Raw genomic sequence first — 18,816 nt, 5'->3', positions numbered from 1 at the left:
AGAAGACCTATTTTAACAAGTTACGGCTATTGATATGATAAAATATTTCAGGAAATTAATGTAACCTTTGTTAAGTAGGTATCAAGGCACCAGTAACCTATAAATATGAACACCGTAAACCAAAGAGGCATATTGGATGATTGTTATATTTCTTTATACACCAGATATCTAGTTCAATTAGCTTAATTTCTCTCTCTCAAAGTGGATCAAATCATATCATGCCATCAATAGAAACTATCAATCTGTTTACTCAATGATAAAAAAGGTTCATAAACAAACAAAGATCACTCTAAGTACCAAATCAAGAAATTAAAAAGATCAACCTTGAGAATTCTAAAGGTTTCGATGTAACTATGAGCCATTGGAATCATATGGTCATAGAAGCCTGGAAGGTAAGTCTGGCAATGTATATAGATCATGAGCACAGAGAGAAAAGCATGATGCTAAATTCAAGTCAAATTAAAATGGGTTAATTCCATGTACTTAAAGAAGAAACCAAAAGAAATATTTCCACTTCTACTCAAGAAATGCATGAATTAGCTACAGTCAACAAGAATGATAGTTATAGGTAACATAACTAGCCAAATTATAAACAACTACAAAAGAAATTTCCATTATGAAATTATATCATGCATAATAAACTAAATTAGCAAGATCTGCAGAAGGGAAAACCACCAAGTACCATGCACATACAAAAGAATAATTCCTACTCTATGCAACAATAGATAAGTTACAACAGAAATAATAATTTGTTTCACCCTAGAAAAAGAAAACTGTTCATTTGACAATGGCATAAATAAACCATAACAAACCCAAGTGGTGGTCATAGGAGATCTCTGCTTCAATCATGAGCCTTCTCATTAATAGTATCAATCTCATTAAATCTCGAAAATGATTTCAATGGCTCCTTTGTCAAAGATCCATTCCTCCTCAATTGCAAAATTGCATCACTGCCATGGAAATCATGAATGACTCGCAGAGTCCTTGCCCTGCTGATAGTAGGACTATTGTTACTAGTCACACCAGCTGCCAACGTTTTAATTAGCTCTCGATCAGGCTGAGCCATGAGATCCAACAGATTTGTACTTCCTCTTGTGTCCTCCAAGGGCACCCTCCTTGCGTTCCTCGAAGAATGAGTTTCCTTTATAATCAAAGGGGGCTTCTTCACATTAACAGCCATGTCTCGATCCTTGTCAAGTGGCTCATCCTCTCGATGAAACCTCGAATCTGAAGCTGGACTCCAGCCCCGATTGATACTAGTAGAATTCAGCTTCGTCAAGGGCCTCTCCACGTCAACCACCGAGCATGGGTTTCCGACCGAGAGCCCATTCCAAGCTCTCGACAGCACTGTCTTGCTCAACACATTGAGTTGCTCCACGACCTCCTCCATGGATGGCCGCATTTCCTTGTATGACCGCACGCAGCTGGCAGCCAGTGCCGCAAGCTGCCTCCTCGCCACTGGGTCCTTGGGCGGCCCAATCCTTGGATCAAAAAGCGTCGAGACCTTCCCCTTTCTCAACAAGGGGACAGCCCACTCCACGACCGACGGCGGGGAGTGGGCAACATCGATTGCCTTCCGGCCGCTCATGATCTCCAGAAGTAAGATCCCGAAGCTAAATACGTCCGTCTTGGTGCTCAGGTTCTCAGGCGTGACGTAAGAGGGGTCGAGGTAGCCAAGCGTGCCTGCGGGAGGCGTGGAGCGGGCGGAGGGGAATTTGGTATCCTCATCGTCGCGGAGGGCGAGACCGAAGTCCCCCAGCCGAGCGTTGAAGCTATGATCGAGCAGTATATTTGCCGACTTGACGTCGCGGTGGATGACGGGCGGCTGCACGGAGTGGAGGGTGAGAAGGGCTTTGGCAGTCTGGAGGGCAAGCCGGATGCGGCGAGCCCATCCAGGCGGGCGTGGATTGGAGTGGAGGAGGTCGTAGAGCGTGCCGTTGGGCATGAACTCCACCACCAGAAGCCGCTCTTTCCGATCGGAGGCGGAGGGGGTGAAGCCGATGAGGTTGACGAGGCGGGGGCTGCGGATGCCGGCGAGGATCTCGATCTCGTTCTCGACCTCGTCGCGAGCAGTGGCCGCGGCGACGGAAGCCGCCGGCAAGGGGGAGCAGAGATGGTGGGGACGGCGGGAGGGGCGCTTGACCGCGACCTGGCGCCCGCCGCGGAGGACCGCCTTGTAGACGGCGCCATGGCTGCCGCGGCCGAGGAGGACGTCGTCAGAGAAGTTGCCCGTGGCCGACTCGAGCTCTCGGTAGGTGAAGTGGCGGATACCGGGGTGGTGGGCGAAGTCGCCGGCTTCTTCTTTCGGTGCCGACAAATTTGTGAGGTTGTTGGTGCTGTGCTTCTTCTTTCGGAGGGGCTTGTGGGAGCTTACGTCGGAGGAGGAGATAGAGCGGCAGGTGGCGACGGAGGAGTCAGCACGGCACGAGAGGTAACCCATCATCGAGATGGAAGACGAGGAACCGGATGGGGCTTTAGACGGCCGTGACGGATGAGCAATACAGCAGCAGGAAAGCAGAGGCCAAAACAATTTAGCCAAGGCAGGCAAAAAATGGGAGAATAAAATTAAATATTATTATATATAATTCTAAACCTACAAAACCTATAATTCTAATTCGCACTTTGTAATTATCGCTAATACAGGTTTAATTATTCATTATTCCTTAGTTAATGAGGATGTCGATGACAAATAACTGGGCGCCAGCTGTCCCACATTGGTTTCTAGTGTATGTTCTTTTATTGATGGACAAGAATCTTTATTGTTATTATGAAGAGGAACACATTATTTTCTGATGAATATTTTTATTAAGAAATAGAAATAAGAGAAAAATGTTTTGGTAATTTGAATTCCACTTTCTCTGAGAATTAGTTCGAAGCAATTTACTAAATATTTTTAACCTGAAAAAGTACTTTTACCTAAAGTCTTTGGAGGCATATTTGCCGAGATCATGAATGGCATTTTTGCTTGCTGATCCTTTCAATAGTTCACTTTTTCAGTGTGAATTACAAAATAATTCTTTGAAGTTCTCTTTTTCCACTCTATTTTGGACTTTCCCATATGGAGAATTTTTTTTTGTAAAATGTATTAAAATGTTGATCACATTATGTTATGACAAACTTATGTGAAGTGTTTTTGGAATTTTGTATTTGAAGTTGGCTATGCTTAAATATTAATTTTTTTATATAAATGCTATTGTTGATAAATGAATCTGATAGTCTTTTGTGAAATTATTGTGATGTATCCCAGCGGTTGTAAAGTATAATCATAAAAAAAACCATCTTATATACTATATAATTTATTATTGTGGTTGTCATTCATGACATAAAATATAATTATTTTTATTATAAAACATAATTATTTTATATTTATTACTGTGATTGTTTATGCAAGATAAGTATGATTTATTACTATGGTTAGCATGATCTATTATTGTTGTTATTGATTGTTAGGATAAATAATTTAGAGCTAATTACATGTTGCTCCTTAATTAATTATTTTATGTATATTATATTGGTCTTTATATTTTAAAATTTATATTAGTATATTTATAGTTATGAAAGTGAAACATCTAAGTTCATTTATCGTAATACGATCGATTTTACTAATAAAATATAAAAATAAAAGGTAAAAATATATAATTTTAATATTTTAGTTAGTGATAACGGACGACATCAATGGTGGCAAACGATGATACCATTAGAGAATCATGAGTAACTATTGTGAATAAGAAGAATGACGGTAAGAAGTGAGGATCACTTTGTATCTAGATCGATATCGATGTAATTGTTGAGTGGCAAAAGGGCCACTAATGTAGATGTCAAGCAATGTCATTCAACAACTGCATTGACATCGACACAAATATAGTTCAATGCCGCTCAATACTTACATCAGCGTTGATATAGATGCAGAGCGACCTCATCTTTTTTTTCATCTACAACAATCACTCGTAGTTTCCAACGACATCGTCCGCCATTATAAATCGAATTATTAAAATTATTTTTTTAATATTAATATTTATATTTTTATTAGTAAAATCGATGATATTATGATAAATAAATCTACAAGTTTCTTAAGAATTAAAATGCTAAGTGTAACTACTAAGTGGGTAATATTTAATTAGTCCAATAATTTATTATTATGGTTGAGTTACATGTAAATATTTACTTAAAAATGTAAATTCATCTTTTCACGGTGGCACTTATTGCCATAGTTCCTGACGCAATAGTTCATAGTAATATATATAGGTAAGAATCACAAGAAAAAAATATATTTTACTGTAGTGTTTCTTCAAATAATTTGAGGACGCTCGAAGAACTCAACAATTTATTGGAATCAAAGAAAGAGATGGAAGAAGGGTGTAATAGAAAGAATAAATGATGGTTATAGTAAATATATTTGATACTCTTATGTTTGTCTTTTCCTTCTTATAAAATTGATCGTCGTATATAAGATAATTATAATTATGGTTTTTAAAAAATATAGTTAAAACTTGAAGTTAAAAATGATGTATTTAAAATTCAATAATTATTGCTTTTTTAAATTACAGTTACTTAAAACTACTACAATTCATAACACGATTATTATTATTCAATGTAGCATGATAGTAATTGGATAAACTTAGCCTACAACGATTTTGGCTCCGACCAACATCGACAATGGAATTCTTTATAATTATAATCATGGCAGAGATATAAACTAGTGCATGCATTAATAGAAAAATAGCTCGCATGTTGATTTTGATGATGATATGGCCTTTTTATAATCCTAATTATATAAATATTAATTTAATTCTTAAATGTAACGTCCTACTCAACTCAATATAGTTCGGATCCACAATTGCCAGAAGAAAGAGATGTCATCGATATGTCTAAAATTTTTTCGAGATTCAAGATGAAAGCGCTCGTGTGTCATGAGATAATCCGCAAAAAATTATGATTTTATATGAGTTTCTCGACTCGATCTTTATGATGCTCAAATTAATTTTAAGATGATGGGTCTAAATAGTAAAAAATATATGGTATCGATTGTTATATTGAAAATAACTTTTATACTAAATAAAAAGGTTAAATATTTTATAAAATATTCGTACAGGGGATAGTCCGTAATTATTCTTTTTGAAATAGGATATATAGCTCAGGTAAGTTTTATCCTCCCGATGTCAATTAAGTCATTATATATATATATATATATATATATTTTTTTTTTTTTTGATTGATAATTTTTTTCTCTAAGTGTTCTGAAAGAAAACCCACTTACTAATTTACTACTTCACCAGTTTTATTAAACCACCTGATACACTCAAAACAGCCCTTTTATGCATGAGTGTTAACCTAAAACAAGATATATTCCAAAGTGTTTAATGTGATCATAATGACCAAAACATTACCTAATACAGTTGCCTAAAACAAAAAAGGTATCCGAGGCACCACTTAATCACTTTCTAAATTAGGAAACAACGGTTATAGTCTCAAGACAGATATGACACTATAAAACAAACAAAACCTTTAGCTTGAAACACAATAAGGACAGATGATTAAGATTTATTTTAAATATATAGATCTAAATTTAAGATTAAATGAGAAAAATAAATATTTTGTTATCGTTTATTTCGAAATATGCTAATATATTCCTAATCTTCATTTAAAACAACTCACACTTTAATATAGTAAAGTCAATAATTAAGATTGGTGGGGTTTTAAACCAATTAAAATTCAATTATAATATTTTTATTGCTTATAGTGTTTCGATTCATTGACTAGATGAACCCAAATACATGTATCTTTCCGTGTGCATTTTTGACTCAGTCTTAGATTCTTCAACTCTCTCACTTTCTCAATAATATTATATTAAATAATCATCATCGATACGAATTTATTATATTAAGATTTTTTATAAGAATTTTTGTCCTTCTTTATTTTTAAATGTGTCAAACCTTCACAATACTCATCCACTCAAATCCCCACATGAATTATCGTATAAAACCTATAATCTACAATAAAAATTGATAATTAAGTGTGGTTAGATTCCAAACTAATGAAACCTTGAGTTTTCTTTTTTGATCATTCTGGGAAAATAAAAAAGATTTAATCGGAGAAACACAAAAGATTTGAGGTTCTTTTTCTTGCCAAGACAAATCACAAACGACATTTGCTTGCAATCCCCACCACCCAAGTCCGAAGGCAGCCCTGCCGTGCCCACCGCTTCTTGTCCACGGAGCCGCACCCGCGCTCGACCTTTCAGCGATGGGAGGCGTCCCGAATCTGACCGGCCTTTCCTTTGAGCATTCCAACGCGGCAATTCCACGTCGCATTAAGCCCGACGTGACGGTGGCGAATTCTCTTCCTCCTCGCCGACGAACCGACAATCCACACGTGTCTCTTGAAGTGCCGTCACCCACGTGCTTTTATGCCGTGTCGCTGTCACGCTCCTTCAGCGCCTGTTCGCTGCTCCGACAAGAAACTTCCGATCCGCGCAACACCGCACCGCGACAGAAGGGGGCGTCGTCTTCAGACTTTTTACGGTCACCATCGGACCGAGATAAAAGTGCGTTCGAGGAGACCGGGGTGGACAGTTCTCCCTCGCCCTCCCCCTCCGCCTCCCTCCCTCTCGACCCAATTCCCAGATCGGCGATGTCTACATGCTATCGTCGGATCCTCAACACCTCGATCTCCCCACCATCCGATCTCTCTTTCCGGCGGCCACATCTCCGACCTGTGTCCGTCCGCTCTGCATCGAGCGATGGGATCACCCGCGCTCTCCGATCGACGAGCGTGTCGTGGACTCCAGAACCGGCCGTCGACCGTTCCCTTGGCGGCCGAGTGACGCGCCGGGGGAAGGGATCTCCGGCGGTTATGTGCCTCAGCGCCATGGGGGAGATGATCGGCGAAGTGGAGGTGGAGGGGCGGCGGAGCAGGGCGGCGGAGGTGTTGGCGGCAGCGGCGGTCACGGTGGTCTTGGGGACCGGCAATCGAGTGCTCCAAAAGCTTGCGCTCGTCCCGCTCAAGGAGTATCCGTTCTTCCTCGCCCAATTCACCACGTTCGGGTAGGCGAACCTTTCGCAATCTCCTCCCTTGATCTTGCTTTCACTCGGCGTTTTCGCCGTCGGGTTCGCTCGCTGTCAGTTATTTTGGGTTGGGAAGTGAGCGGTGGCAGTCGATGCGCGATTATTGTTCGCACGTGCCAATGATGGCCGGCCGAGTCGGGGGTAGCTGTCTCAGTTGCTTTCAGCATGTGGGCGTGACGTTGAGATTCGTGCAACGATCCCCTTTTGTTTTTTACGCTCGGTAGCCGCATACGGTCCTGGGGCCGATGAGGAGGGCAAATGGGTCGGGTGGTTCTGGTTCAGATACGTACTCTGTTGCTCGATACAGGCTGTAGACACCATTGGAGATCCTAGCCCTAGGGCTCCTTCCCATGTAAGAGATAGGGCAGAAGGCAGAAATGTGTGCGGGGCCTCACTGAGTAAGGCACATATTAGTGTATTAGTGGAAATACTCTTCTTTGTTAACATCATCTTGTATATTAGTGGTATATATCACACTATTGTTAAATTAACTTGGTTTGTTATATCCCTTAGTAGTATTAATATGTATAGTGGAACAGGCTTTGGAATTCTAGACTGGTACTGGTACTAAAATATTCTCGGACCAATGTTCAATTTGCTTTTGTACCCCAATAAAGAGTACAAAAAATTTCTTTCATGTAGTAGCACCCAGTAATACTTTTGGCACACTGATCTATCAATTTGATATCAAACCAGTACACCATTGTCGAAACATTATGGTATTCTGAAATCATGTCTAGGAATCTACATGTCCCTGGTTAGATGTCATTTGACCTAAAATTCTTTTTTTTTTTTTCGCTACTCTAGTTTACATAATGAGCTATATGTTGTTATTGATCAACCGATGAGTCATCCTTTTGATCAGATACTTGGTGGTGTACTTTTCTATCCTTTGCATTCGTTATCATACTGGCATTGTCACCGATGAGATGCTATCTCTACCGAAGACCCCATTTTTGGCTGTGGGACTTCTAGAGGCTTTGGCAGCAGCATCAGGAATGGCAGCAGGAGGTATGCTAGCATATGAGAATTACTACCTATTGCAGCTTATCTTGTCAAGCGATATATCTGTTAAACCTGTTACTGTGTGCATCATTAGAATTAGACAAGTACTTGGTGCTAGATATCAATTATTTTCTCTCTGATTTCTTGAAATACTTTCTCAGTATCTGCAGTTGTCAATTGACTTATAATGTCTTTGTAGTAGTTAGTATGGTGAGCATGTTACAGGATGGAAATTCACTTGTATAGATTACTTATGAAATATTCCAATGAAATGAGGGACTGGAGTATCTTTGCAAAACTGAATGCTCTGATTCATACTCTTCATAAGTCCTGATTCTCAGGATCCTTCCTGTGATTCTAATTTGCATTAACATTTTTTAGTCTAATGGGCACCCAACAACAAAAGATGACTGAACTAGGCACATGTGGTGCACACTCTAGAAAATTCACTATCTGATGGCTATTAGCATGCCAACTTATCCATAATGTCATCTCATCTTTTAATCAGATACAGGTTGGTTCTTTGCTTCCTGTACTTTTCTCTAGTAGAAAATTTTTGTTCAAGGAAGTATATTAACCTGACTATACTAAAAAGTGTAATCTCTTTAGTTACACATTGCACTCGTACAAACATCAGAATAAATTCATCTTACTAATTTCATGAACTGTATGAAACTATATATAATAGTAAACAAAGGAGAAATTTACTATCATGAACACATGTCTCTGTGATCTTATATTCTTATGTACCTTTAATTTAGATAAGTCAAACAAGTGGTTGAATGCCCGAATTATACACATGATTTTTTCAAATGTTATGCCAGAAATTTAAGTATTTTATGTTAAAGCATGTGATACAGCTGGTAACTTCAACATTGTACCTACTCTATCATTCTATTATTTTTTGTGTACAATATTCTGATACCCTTATATTGATGTTACTATTTAGACTGCCTCTTTGTTTCTTACATAATAGGCTTCTCAGTCCTTATATTTTAGATATTATTACTAAATGGAATCTGCATTCAAGGAATTGACTCATAGAGGCTACACTAATATATGTTGTTGGTTTGATTTTTGTTAGAGTAGCTGTTCTTTCTGGGGCATCGATTCCAGTGCTATCTCAGGTAATAGACTTGACTGATATATTTATTTTCATGATGCATTGATGAATTAGTCCAAATCAAATAACATGTTGTAAATCTCGTTTTGCAGACATTTCTTGTTTGGCAGCTTCTTTTTTCAGTTATATTTCTTAAGAGGCGATATCGTTTCAACCAAATACTAGGGTGCTTGCTTGTGATGGTTGGAGTAGTAATCACTGTGACAAGGTATCTTTATCATATAGATATTAAAGACAATTGTTTTGATGTTTTATTTGAAATTAAATGAAGATTTACAATGCATGGACAAGGGCATGGGACGTAAACATGACAAGATATAAATATTATGACAAAAGAAATGGGTACAAGATGGCATAAAATATATTATAATTAATTATTAGTATGATTTCATATATGATTTGTATGATTGGATAGTATTTGATTGTCTTATGCTACTTGAGAGGAGCACAACAATCATTTTTACATACAAAAACACATGGAGATTAACATATACATTGTATGTCCCTTTATGGCCTTAAAATGGAGGTCTAATGGTTGGGTTTGAGGTTGATTGGTGATTTTGGGATAGTAGTCTTCTATGCAAGTTTCATATATTTCTCTCTTGTGATTTGTGAAAGAACTGTGTTTGCAAGTTTCAAATTAAATAGACCGTATCTTCCAAGTCTTACTATGAATGACATATCTTTCGTCAAGATTTCCAAATCAAATAGCCCATTCAAAAATCTTATGAAAGAAAGTAGAATACCTATCTTTAGGACTAAAAATTAAAGATGCTTATGAATTTAGATGAAATATCTATGAAATAACATATTGATACGAGGTTTCGCTGCCGCATGACCGTTATCAAAAAGCTCAAAGTAGTTCCATGCAAAATGATAGAATTACAATAGTGTTCTAGGGATCTCCTGGGCTAGTTATATTGTTCTCACTCTAATGGTGCATTTGAGGATGATTATTAAAATCTCAGTATATGGTATAAAAATTACTACTATATTATAATGGTATCAAGATTATTCATCAAAACCATTTCATGGTTTCAAGCAGCTTTCTGAGGATTTTTATTATAATTGACTTGAATGAAGCTAGGTACAATTATATTGCCCATAAGCGATGATCAATATTATTTAATGAAATACATTATGTTACAGGCCTCTGTATTTAAATGTGATGATAATTCTAAAATAATTGTGGTACTAAAAAATCATGATTCATCTTTAGTCCTTCCATTTTGGTAGATTTTTTCCTTTCAATAGATAAGTCTTGTATTTAACAGTATAAGCCAACAAAATCTGATTGTTTTTTGCAGTGGGTCAGTTGCTGGCATGTCATTGAAAAATGCTGGAATATTTTGGTCACTTCTCATGATAACATCATTTTTATTTCAAGCTGCTGACACCATTTTGAAGGTATCACATTTTCTGGTAGAATGTCACAAACTTATCAATGAAAGAAGTGTATAATAATTTGGTGTTTTTGTACATGCAGGAGATGATATTCTTGGATGCTGCTAAGAAACTAAAGGTTCATTTACTGGGAACATTATATTTTATTTGCACTAAGATGACATTAATTCTGATCCAAAAGATATTCTAATTATTCTTTTAGTGTATTTTAATGGTAACTTCTTGATGGAAATGTTGATTCTTCATATGCCAGGGAGGTTCGGTTGATCTTTTTGTAGTGAACTCATTTGGATCTGCTTTTCAAGTAAGATTCAACTTTTGATTAATTTTTTTTCCCAAAGGTTATACACACATCTTATGACCATATGATGCAGGCACTGTTTATATGCATTTTAATGCCGTTTTTGTCAAAGCTATGGGGCATTCATTTCAGTCAGTTGCCCTCATACATTAGGGATGGAACAGCCTGCTTCTTAAATATTGGTTCACTGTCAAAAGGTATATCAATTGTATTTTTCTGCTATTACGTCATGAAGCAGTTTCATTTTTCCCAGAATAAACTCCTAGTCACGTAAACAGTAAAGCATAAGTTTATTAAAGTCTGTCTTATGCAATGTCTTGTGTCATAACTGGCTATAGTCAGCTCAAATGTTTGAGATACATAACTGGAATCAACTTCTGAACTTTTTATTGTTTGGTTCTTGTCTTTGCCAATAAAGATGCATGTAGACTTCTTAGATCTCGTTCTATCAAGAGTGTTGTTTGTATTATTTTTTCAAAGGACACGAGGTTGGGGCTGAAGAGTAATGATTGCGTCAATGTGACCATGTCCTGGTTAAAGCTTCATGCCAAGGTTTAGGATCTTGGTCCTGTGCCTAGATGGGGTTGGCAGCCAGATTGGTATTACACCAGTACAGATCGCTACCAGCAAGATAAAGGGAGAGAAGATGGGTGGAGGAGGAGGTGACGAAGAAGAAGATGAGGAGGAGGAAGAGGCGTATTGGAGGAGGTGGCGACTCAGACTAGTGGGGAGGTGGCACCAATGCAGCAGGGTGTAGCGAGAGAATGCATGTGATAACATGGAGAAGAAGGGCAGCAAGAGGAGAGAGAGAATGCTTGAGAGAATTAAAAGGAGAGAGAGCACAGTGAGAGAGAGAAAGAAATAGAAAACAAAAAGGAAAAATAATTGACAATTGACAAATAAAAAATTGGTACAATAAGCTTACTGCCTAATATAGGTTGGCACCGGATTCCTTGTTCTCCTGGATCCAATCACATTTCACTGTTCTAGACACACTTTCAAGAATTTCCATATTACCATTCTATGTCATTTGACATTCTATTACCCCCTTGAAGTTGCCATTCTGCCCTGGTTGTTTCAATTGTTAGAGTGTAGTGGTAGCCAAGTCCTGGAATCTCCTTCATCTTTCTTCTTTCATCCTGTTTTCATTTTTCTTGTTTCTTTTTTTCATTCCAATATTCTTCTTTTGCCATCTCTTTTATTTTTCCTCCAATTCCTAGTGGCTGTGTTTAGGTGGTAGTTGGAGGTGCTTTGGTGCTTGCATTAATTCGAACTATGATTATGTTTGTACTGCATTGCTTCTTCCTCTTCTCCTCGTGTTCCTTCCCTTTGCTTCAATAATCTTCTGTAGTTTCATAATAGTTGCTGGTTTCCCTTTGTATTCTGCATATCTTTGTTAATTTTTTATGAATTCATGAAATATCATTATTTTTCTTGCATCTCTATGGTTGGAAGTGAATAACCAATGATAATTTTCTTCAGCTAGACTCCTACAAGCTTTAGTTTCCTATTTGCATCAAAGTCAGCCTTCTAAATTTATTAATTTGCCTTTAATTCCTTCAATCTTTGTTCTTAGCCTTATTGGATATGTATTTATTCCTAAATTTTCTTTTCTAAAACCCTTGTAATAGGAAAAATATCATAATAAAAAATCAAACACCCTAATTTTTAAACCTTGATTGTGGGTATAAATAATAAGGCAAATGTATATTGCCGGTTTCAAATAGGTAGATAATCAAATGCAAAAAATCAATGTGCATTTGTTTTCCAAAAAGGACACTCTTGGAAGAAGAACAAGCAAAGCATTAATATTCTATAGAAAAAAAACATGAGTTCCAGGCTGAAAGATTGAGAAGGTTATCTTTCAAACCAAGATAGATAGTATAGGGTGCATTGTTAACTATCAAGAGTCCTGTCAGAATGGTAGTTGCAATTCCAAGTATTCTGGGATATTAAAAATGGGTCTAAACATGCTATTAGCTATTTATTACTTCAAGACATACCTCCAAGAGTGGAGAATTCATATTATAACTTTTCATATAGGGTTCCAGCATTTTTCATTTTGATTGATTACATGTTGCCTTGGATTATATATATATATATATATATATATATATATATATATATATATATATATATATATATATATATATATATATATATATATATATATATATATATACACACACACACACACACATAAATATGTATATGTATTCATGTCTTATGTTAATTTTGTATGTACCATTATCCCATGATATTTTTCTTTCTACAGTACAAGCAAGGAAGAATTTATGTATGTACTGTCCATCTATCTCACTAGTGAACTGTGTTCAGTTAGTTAATTATTTTGACAATAACTCTTAGCTTATGACAGGATGTGAGGGTGCACCAATTTTACCAGTATTGTTTGTGATTGTTAACATGGCCTTTAACATATCATTGCTACATCTTCTGAAGATTTCTTCGGCAGTAGTCTCTTGTCTTGCATCCACTTTTGCAGGTTCATTTCTATCTTTCTTATCAATATTATATGTTTGCAGTTAGTTTATTAAAAGATGTCCTTAGTTTCATATCTAATGGTGTTCTTGTATCCCTTTTTGCTTTTAATGGTTGTCCTATAGAAAATCTCACATGAATAGCTGTTTCTTTAACAACATTTTACACTATTAGGTTGTGACTTGATGAAATTTAACTTCATTGTACATGTCCCACAAAGGAGTTGTATCCAGAGACCAGCAAAGTTCCAAGTCTAGTGCATAAATTTAGCATCTGCAAATTGAATACTGTCTCAACATAGATTTACCATCTACATAATGGCACATTTTATGAATGCTAAGCAGTCAAGTTTTCAAGACACTGCTTGTTTGATTAACAAGAAATTAAGAAAGCATTTAAGTCAAGTCAAGTGTGCTTTCAGACATTGATTCATAAAAACAAGATGAGTTAAACGTATCTTTTCTATATCAAGTGGTAAAAGCTTTTACCTTCAAGGTATGATTAGTAAGCTCTTTTACATGCTCTGTAGAACTTAAAGAGTTTAAGTTTTAATAGTTCCATTCTAACTTCAATAATTTGAACCAAGGTTTTTAATTTCCAATGATACTGCTCGTACCGGGTGGTACGTACCGGTCCGCCAGCAGACCAGTATGTAGACTGCCCGCTACTAGGCGGAACCATCGATTGGGGCTATTTCTGCCTTGTTACCATGCGAAATCGATTGGTGACGGTCGATTTCGATCGTTGCTGCCCGCTACAGGGCAGTATTGGCCGAGGGAGAAGGAAGAAGAGGGAGAACCTAGAGATCTAGCGCTGCTCTCCCTCGACGATCCTGATTCGTCACCGCCCTCTCTCGTCGGACGCCATAAATGAGATGTCGTCTCCTCATCTGAGGCGACGAGACCTCGGTGCCTTTGGCGACTTCTCCTCATCCGTGCCAGGAGAAGAAACGAGGCGACGTTGCCTCGACGAGATCACCCTTTTTTATTTTTTAAACTTATTATTATTATTATTATATATATCTAGCGGTACACCAGAGCATACTCGCTTGGTATACTCATACCGTTCCGTACCGAGCTGAGCTTGATACTTCAATATGGTACGAAATTGCGAACCTTGATTTGAACAAAAAACATCTAACTGAGAACATCAAGAAATAAAATTAAAATATCAAGTATGCCACCATGTATGCTACTCACATAATTCTCTATGTAAAACACAATTTAGATCATATGGACTTTGCAGAACCACCTACCACTATCAATTCCTCATGCTATGTATAAGATCCAACTATCCATCACTGGCAAGCAAAATATCCTCCTATGTTGCATCATTCATATTAAAAATTAGTCAAGAAAAACCAGGATACAATTTTTATGAACATAAACATTTATCATATTTCAAAATGATATTGTTAAATTATGATATTCATATAAGAAAATGTTAAACTTGGATGCAGCTTTGAAGAATTTATGACACTGATGTCTCTAGCTGCTATTGTAGTCAAGAATTTGGTACTACAAAGTTAAAAGGAAAAAATATTTGAAAAGAGTACACATGGGATTTAATAATTAATCTCAAACCCCATATGTTTCTTTTTCATGACATCTCTAGTTGAGATAAATACTAGTTTCTCTCCTTATCTATCCTTTTTGTTGTCTAGCATGATGTCACATTATTATGAACTTAGCTTATGCAAGTCAAGTCATGTGACATTCGTTCACTAACCTACATGGAAGAACTAGACATCCAACAAAAACTAGGGTAAGTAGCTTATTTATCCCAAGCTTGCAAGTTGAAAAGATTGACATGGGGCACCATGATTGCACTAAAAAAATGTAGGAATTTTGTTGGAATGTGGAAAATCATACGACCTAACCATGGCCATTAAAGTTAGAAATAGTGATAGGAGTGGATGATCTTACAACATAACTATGGTATGAAGGGGTTCCTATGTGACCAGGCAACTCAAAAACACTTTCATCACAAAATCTTGCGAAGGCACATGACACGGTATGAAACATATCATGACATGGCAACATATTCTTCTGATGACAACGTAAAATTTTGAAAAAGGATGAACCTAGTTCTTGAGGCTTATGCTAATGTGGCATCTGGGAAGGTCAATGTACTAACCTTATAAGTTGGGTGCCGAAGACCAACATGGGCGCCTACTGCAGCTTGGTGCAACTAGAGGTAGCTAGCATTCAAACTATTCAGGATCATGACAAAATTATAATTCTTTGGTTAAAAAAGGCCTCACCACCATGTCATGCATGAGATAAAAAATACATATTTTTTTTGTGAGGAAGTTGATTGTGTTTGCCGACCTCTTCCCTTTTTATGACTTTAAATTGCATGCTGGGGGAGCAGCTCTTGTCCAAGGGTAGGAAAGGAAACACAGGGTTATACAGTGACCAATGGCCCATTAAATGGCATGACTTCAGCATGGATCTTGTATAGGGATTTCTTCAGGCACGTAGCACAAGTCTTTCTTAGCTGTGGTTGATAAGTTTTCAAAAATGGTTCATTTTAACCCTATAGTGATACTGCCAATGCTTCCAGTGTGGTTAAGCTTTGTAAGGATATAGTTTGATCTGATGAGTTGCTCATCAACATTGTCACTTCCAGGGATGTAATGTTTATCCAGTTCTTTTATGAAATCATAGCATTGATGTTGAAGTCTCAAATTCATCCATATTATCCACAAATAGATGGACAAAAGCAAGTAATAATTAAGAGTCTATAGGATCTTCTTAATCATCTAGTTGATGATTGTATGACTAGTTGTATTTAAACTGGCTGAGTCTTCACATAATAGTTTTGTCTGTGGATGGTCTGTTTGAAATAGTCTTCAGCTACAATATTGATTTGGATGGTTATACGAATAATTATAGAAATTCTTGGCGAAGGTCAACTAATTCTTTGCAAAGTGCCTTCACTGTAAGTGTTTAACTCGAGTTCATTTCGAACCAATTATAAGGCATTTTTCATAAAGCTTAGGGATGCATGAGAGCCTTGTGTTTGCAAGCTGCTCCACGCTCACACTGGCACAAACATACTGATGGTCCATCATGAAATCTGGACCTTGGTGCTAAGTAAGTATATTATCCATTTTGGTCGACCTTATTTTAAGAAGCTTTCTTATTTCCTAACGCCAGAGGATTATTCAAATTCAATGATTACAGTTATGAACCTAGAACAAAGCAGGTTGCTATTTTTAATTTCTATTTTGGTACAACCAGTGAGTCTAAATTGGTACACACTTGATAGAAAGATGGTATTAAAAAATCTATGTTCTTGTTGTTGCCATTTACTTCAGAACTTGAACAATGTCTATTCCTGTTTTCCTGTTATTACCATCCATTTCTTTTTTAGGCACAGAAATATCCTGGATATGCATATCTATAATGTTCTCATTGTTTACTGCACATGAAAATAATTCGAACAATGATGTGAGCAAAACTAATACAAAAGTTGCTCAACAGAGCTTTGTTTCTTTCTTGTATGCTTTGACACGATGGTGAAGTGCAGCTTTGAAACTTACGGTTGGCATTCACTTTTTTCAGTTCCTCTGGCCATCTATGCCTTCACACTGCCATTGCCATACATTGGAGCAGCTTCATCGCTACCCACAGGCTTCATTGCTGGAGCAGCAGTTCTTGTGTCTGGCCTCCTCCTCTATTGTTGGGCTCCATCTCGAAGCCCCTCTCACACTAAATTATCCTGACTCTCCAAATGTTAGAGATGTAGATCTCTCTCTTTTCCTCATCTTGTATGTTTTTAGTTTGTGTTTCCTACTTCCATGGCTTTCTGGATCTTTGACCTGAGAACCAGAAGGAATTTTGTTGTCCTCTTTGTTCACCGATAGCAAGAAAAAAAATGATCATCCATCACTATCTGTCAAATCAAAGTTTTTATTAGTTAAATTGGTCAGCACATTTAAAAATATAATAGATGCTCCAATTATATTTATTATATGAAATTATATCGAAAAGTTATTCTGTAAGGAAAATTTCATAAATAAATAAAAAAAATCCTTCGGGATATTAAATTTATCTGTTGTAAAGAAAATTTTTATTTCAAAGATCAAGCTTTATGAAGGTATTAATATTATAAATTGTAATTTCGTTCGACTAGAACATAATTGGAGGTTATTCTACTAGAACCAATAATTAAATTACGAGTTAAAAAAATATATAACATGGTGAATGATCGTAAGAGAATTCATGCTCCAAAGATTTGGAAGTATTTTTACTTGAATCGAAGGCATTCAAATCTCTATCTATAGTTATAACTACGTTTTCTTTTATTAATACCAATTGGTGTCATAATATTTAATTATGTCTCTATTTATACTTCTCTTTTGAATATATTCATATCATCTTAGATATTTTTTTATTTTATTATTTATCAATACTATGATTAATTTTTTCATGAACGAAACTAATTGATTATTTCGTTTCTATCATTTTGTTCTTTATTACCTTTGTTTAATTCTTACACAAATTGGTATATGGAAATCGTGGCAAAGTAAATAAAAAGGCAAAATTTGGTGCCAAAGACTCTCAAATTATACCTTTTAAAAGATTAAAAAAGTATTAAATATACGAGGAGGAGTCTTATGAATTTGAAAAGGGCGCCCAACGCCATCTGCCAATGAAGGAAATGGAGCCGCCTGCCGCGTTTGGGGGGAAACCTTTTTAATTTTGAGGAGTGTAGGAAGGTCCCCTCTTCAAACCCTAAAAGATGATTTCTTTTGGGGTCTCGTATGGATCGATTCCCGTGTAAGGTGTAAATTTCTGCTGGATCAGAAGGTCTCCGCTTCTCCGCAGATCATCCGAAGCTCTCACTCTACCGCACTGTGTAATTCCCTGCTTGCTCTGAAGGTTTGAAGATCACTTTTTGAACTTTTCTAGCTGTTGATGGTTTGATCACCAGTAATGCCGCCTTCAGTGCGCCATTTTAGGTGGATTTACACACTTGTTTGATGCTGGATCTCGGGATCGCGCTTTTTTTGGTATATGATCGAGGAAACCTTTTGTGTCTGTGCCAAAAGATCAAATCTTTTGGCTGTTTAGGTGCGATTGTTTGGATATATTTTTTTTTTCCCAAATAGAATATCTTTCGCGTCACTTCTATTTTTGGTGGACTTCTGCTATTCGTCCTGAGAAGTGGTTCGATACCAAGCCCATGTTGTTGATTTTTCAGCTTCATTTCGCTTAACATGAGCTTTCTATGCTTCACCTTGATTTGTTGTTTTGATTATTCCATCTAGGTGCTGATTTTTCATCTACTTGGTGTCTTTAGTCTTTCTTATACGCATGTTTATGATTTCTATAGTTCTATGCCTAAAAGAAGAATGATTAGGGACATCGTAAATCTAAGAGTTTGAGATGGTAATTTGTTGATGTTTAGTT

At 36.8% G+C, this 18,816-nt stretch overlaps 2 protein-coding genes across 2 annotated transcripts; one reads left to right on the top strand and one right to left on the bottom strand.

The window, feature by feature from the left end:
* Positions 1 to 690: 690 nt before the first annotated feature.
* Positions 691 to 2,535, bottom strand: LOC103986922 (serine/threonine-protein kinase-like protein At3g51990). The gene has a single exon (XM_009405076.3). It carries the CDS (start codon positions 2,441 to 2,443, stop codon positions 842 to 844), a length of 1,602 nt encoding a protein of 533 aa, XP_009403351.2. The 5' UTR covers positions 2,444 to 2,535; the 3' UTR covers positions 691 to 841.
* A 3,693-nt stretch (positions 2,536 to 6,228) lies between these two features.
* LOC103986933 (protein CLT1, chloroplastic) lies at positions 6,229 to 17,295 on the top strand. Its single transcript, XM_009405088.3, has 10 exons — positions 6,229 to 7,043; positions 7,930 to 8,075; positions 9,159 to 9,196; positions 9,285 to 9,400; positions 10,500 to 10,599; positions 10,679 to 10,714; positions 10,850 to 10,900; positions 10,971 to 11,094; positions 13,275 to 13,400; positions 16,966 to 17,295. Exons 1-10 carry the CDS (start codon positions 6,244 to 6,246, stop codon positions 17,124 to 17,126), a joined length of 1,698 nt encoding a protein of 565 aa, XP_009403363.2. The 5' UTR covers positions 6,229 to 6,243; the 3' UTR covers positions 17,127 to 17,295.
* Positions 17,296 to 18,816: the final 1,521 nt, after the last annotated feature.

Source organism: Musa acuminata, chromosome BXJ1-1 (genome assembly GCF_036884655.1).
Source record: "Musa acuminata AAA Group cultivar baxijiao chromosome BXJ1-1, Cavendish_Baxijiao_AAA, whole genome shotgun sequence".
Lineage (NCBI taxonomy): Eukaryota > Viridiplantae > Streptophyta > Magnoliopsida > Zingiberales > Musaceae > Musa > Musa acuminata.
This window is presented reverse-complemented; position numbering and strand designations above follow the sequence as displayed.

Coding starts and splice junctions, on each gene's coding strand:
- LOC103986922 (XM_009405076.3), bottom strand. CDS start 2,443: ATGATGGGTTACCTCTCGTGCCGTGCTGACTCCTCCGTCGCCACCTGC.
- LOC103986933 (XM_009405088.3), top strand. CDS start 6,244: ATGGGAGGCGTCCCGAATCTGACCGGCCTTTCCTTTGAGCATTCCAAC. Junction 7,044..7,929: donor GCCCAATTCACCACGTTCGG/GTAGGCGAACCT, acceptor CCTTTTGATCAG/ATACTTGGTGGTGTACTTTT. Junction 9,401..10,499: donor GTAGTAATCACTGTGACAAG/GTATCTTTATCA, acceptor TGTTTTTTGCAG/TGGGTCAGTTGCTGGCATGT.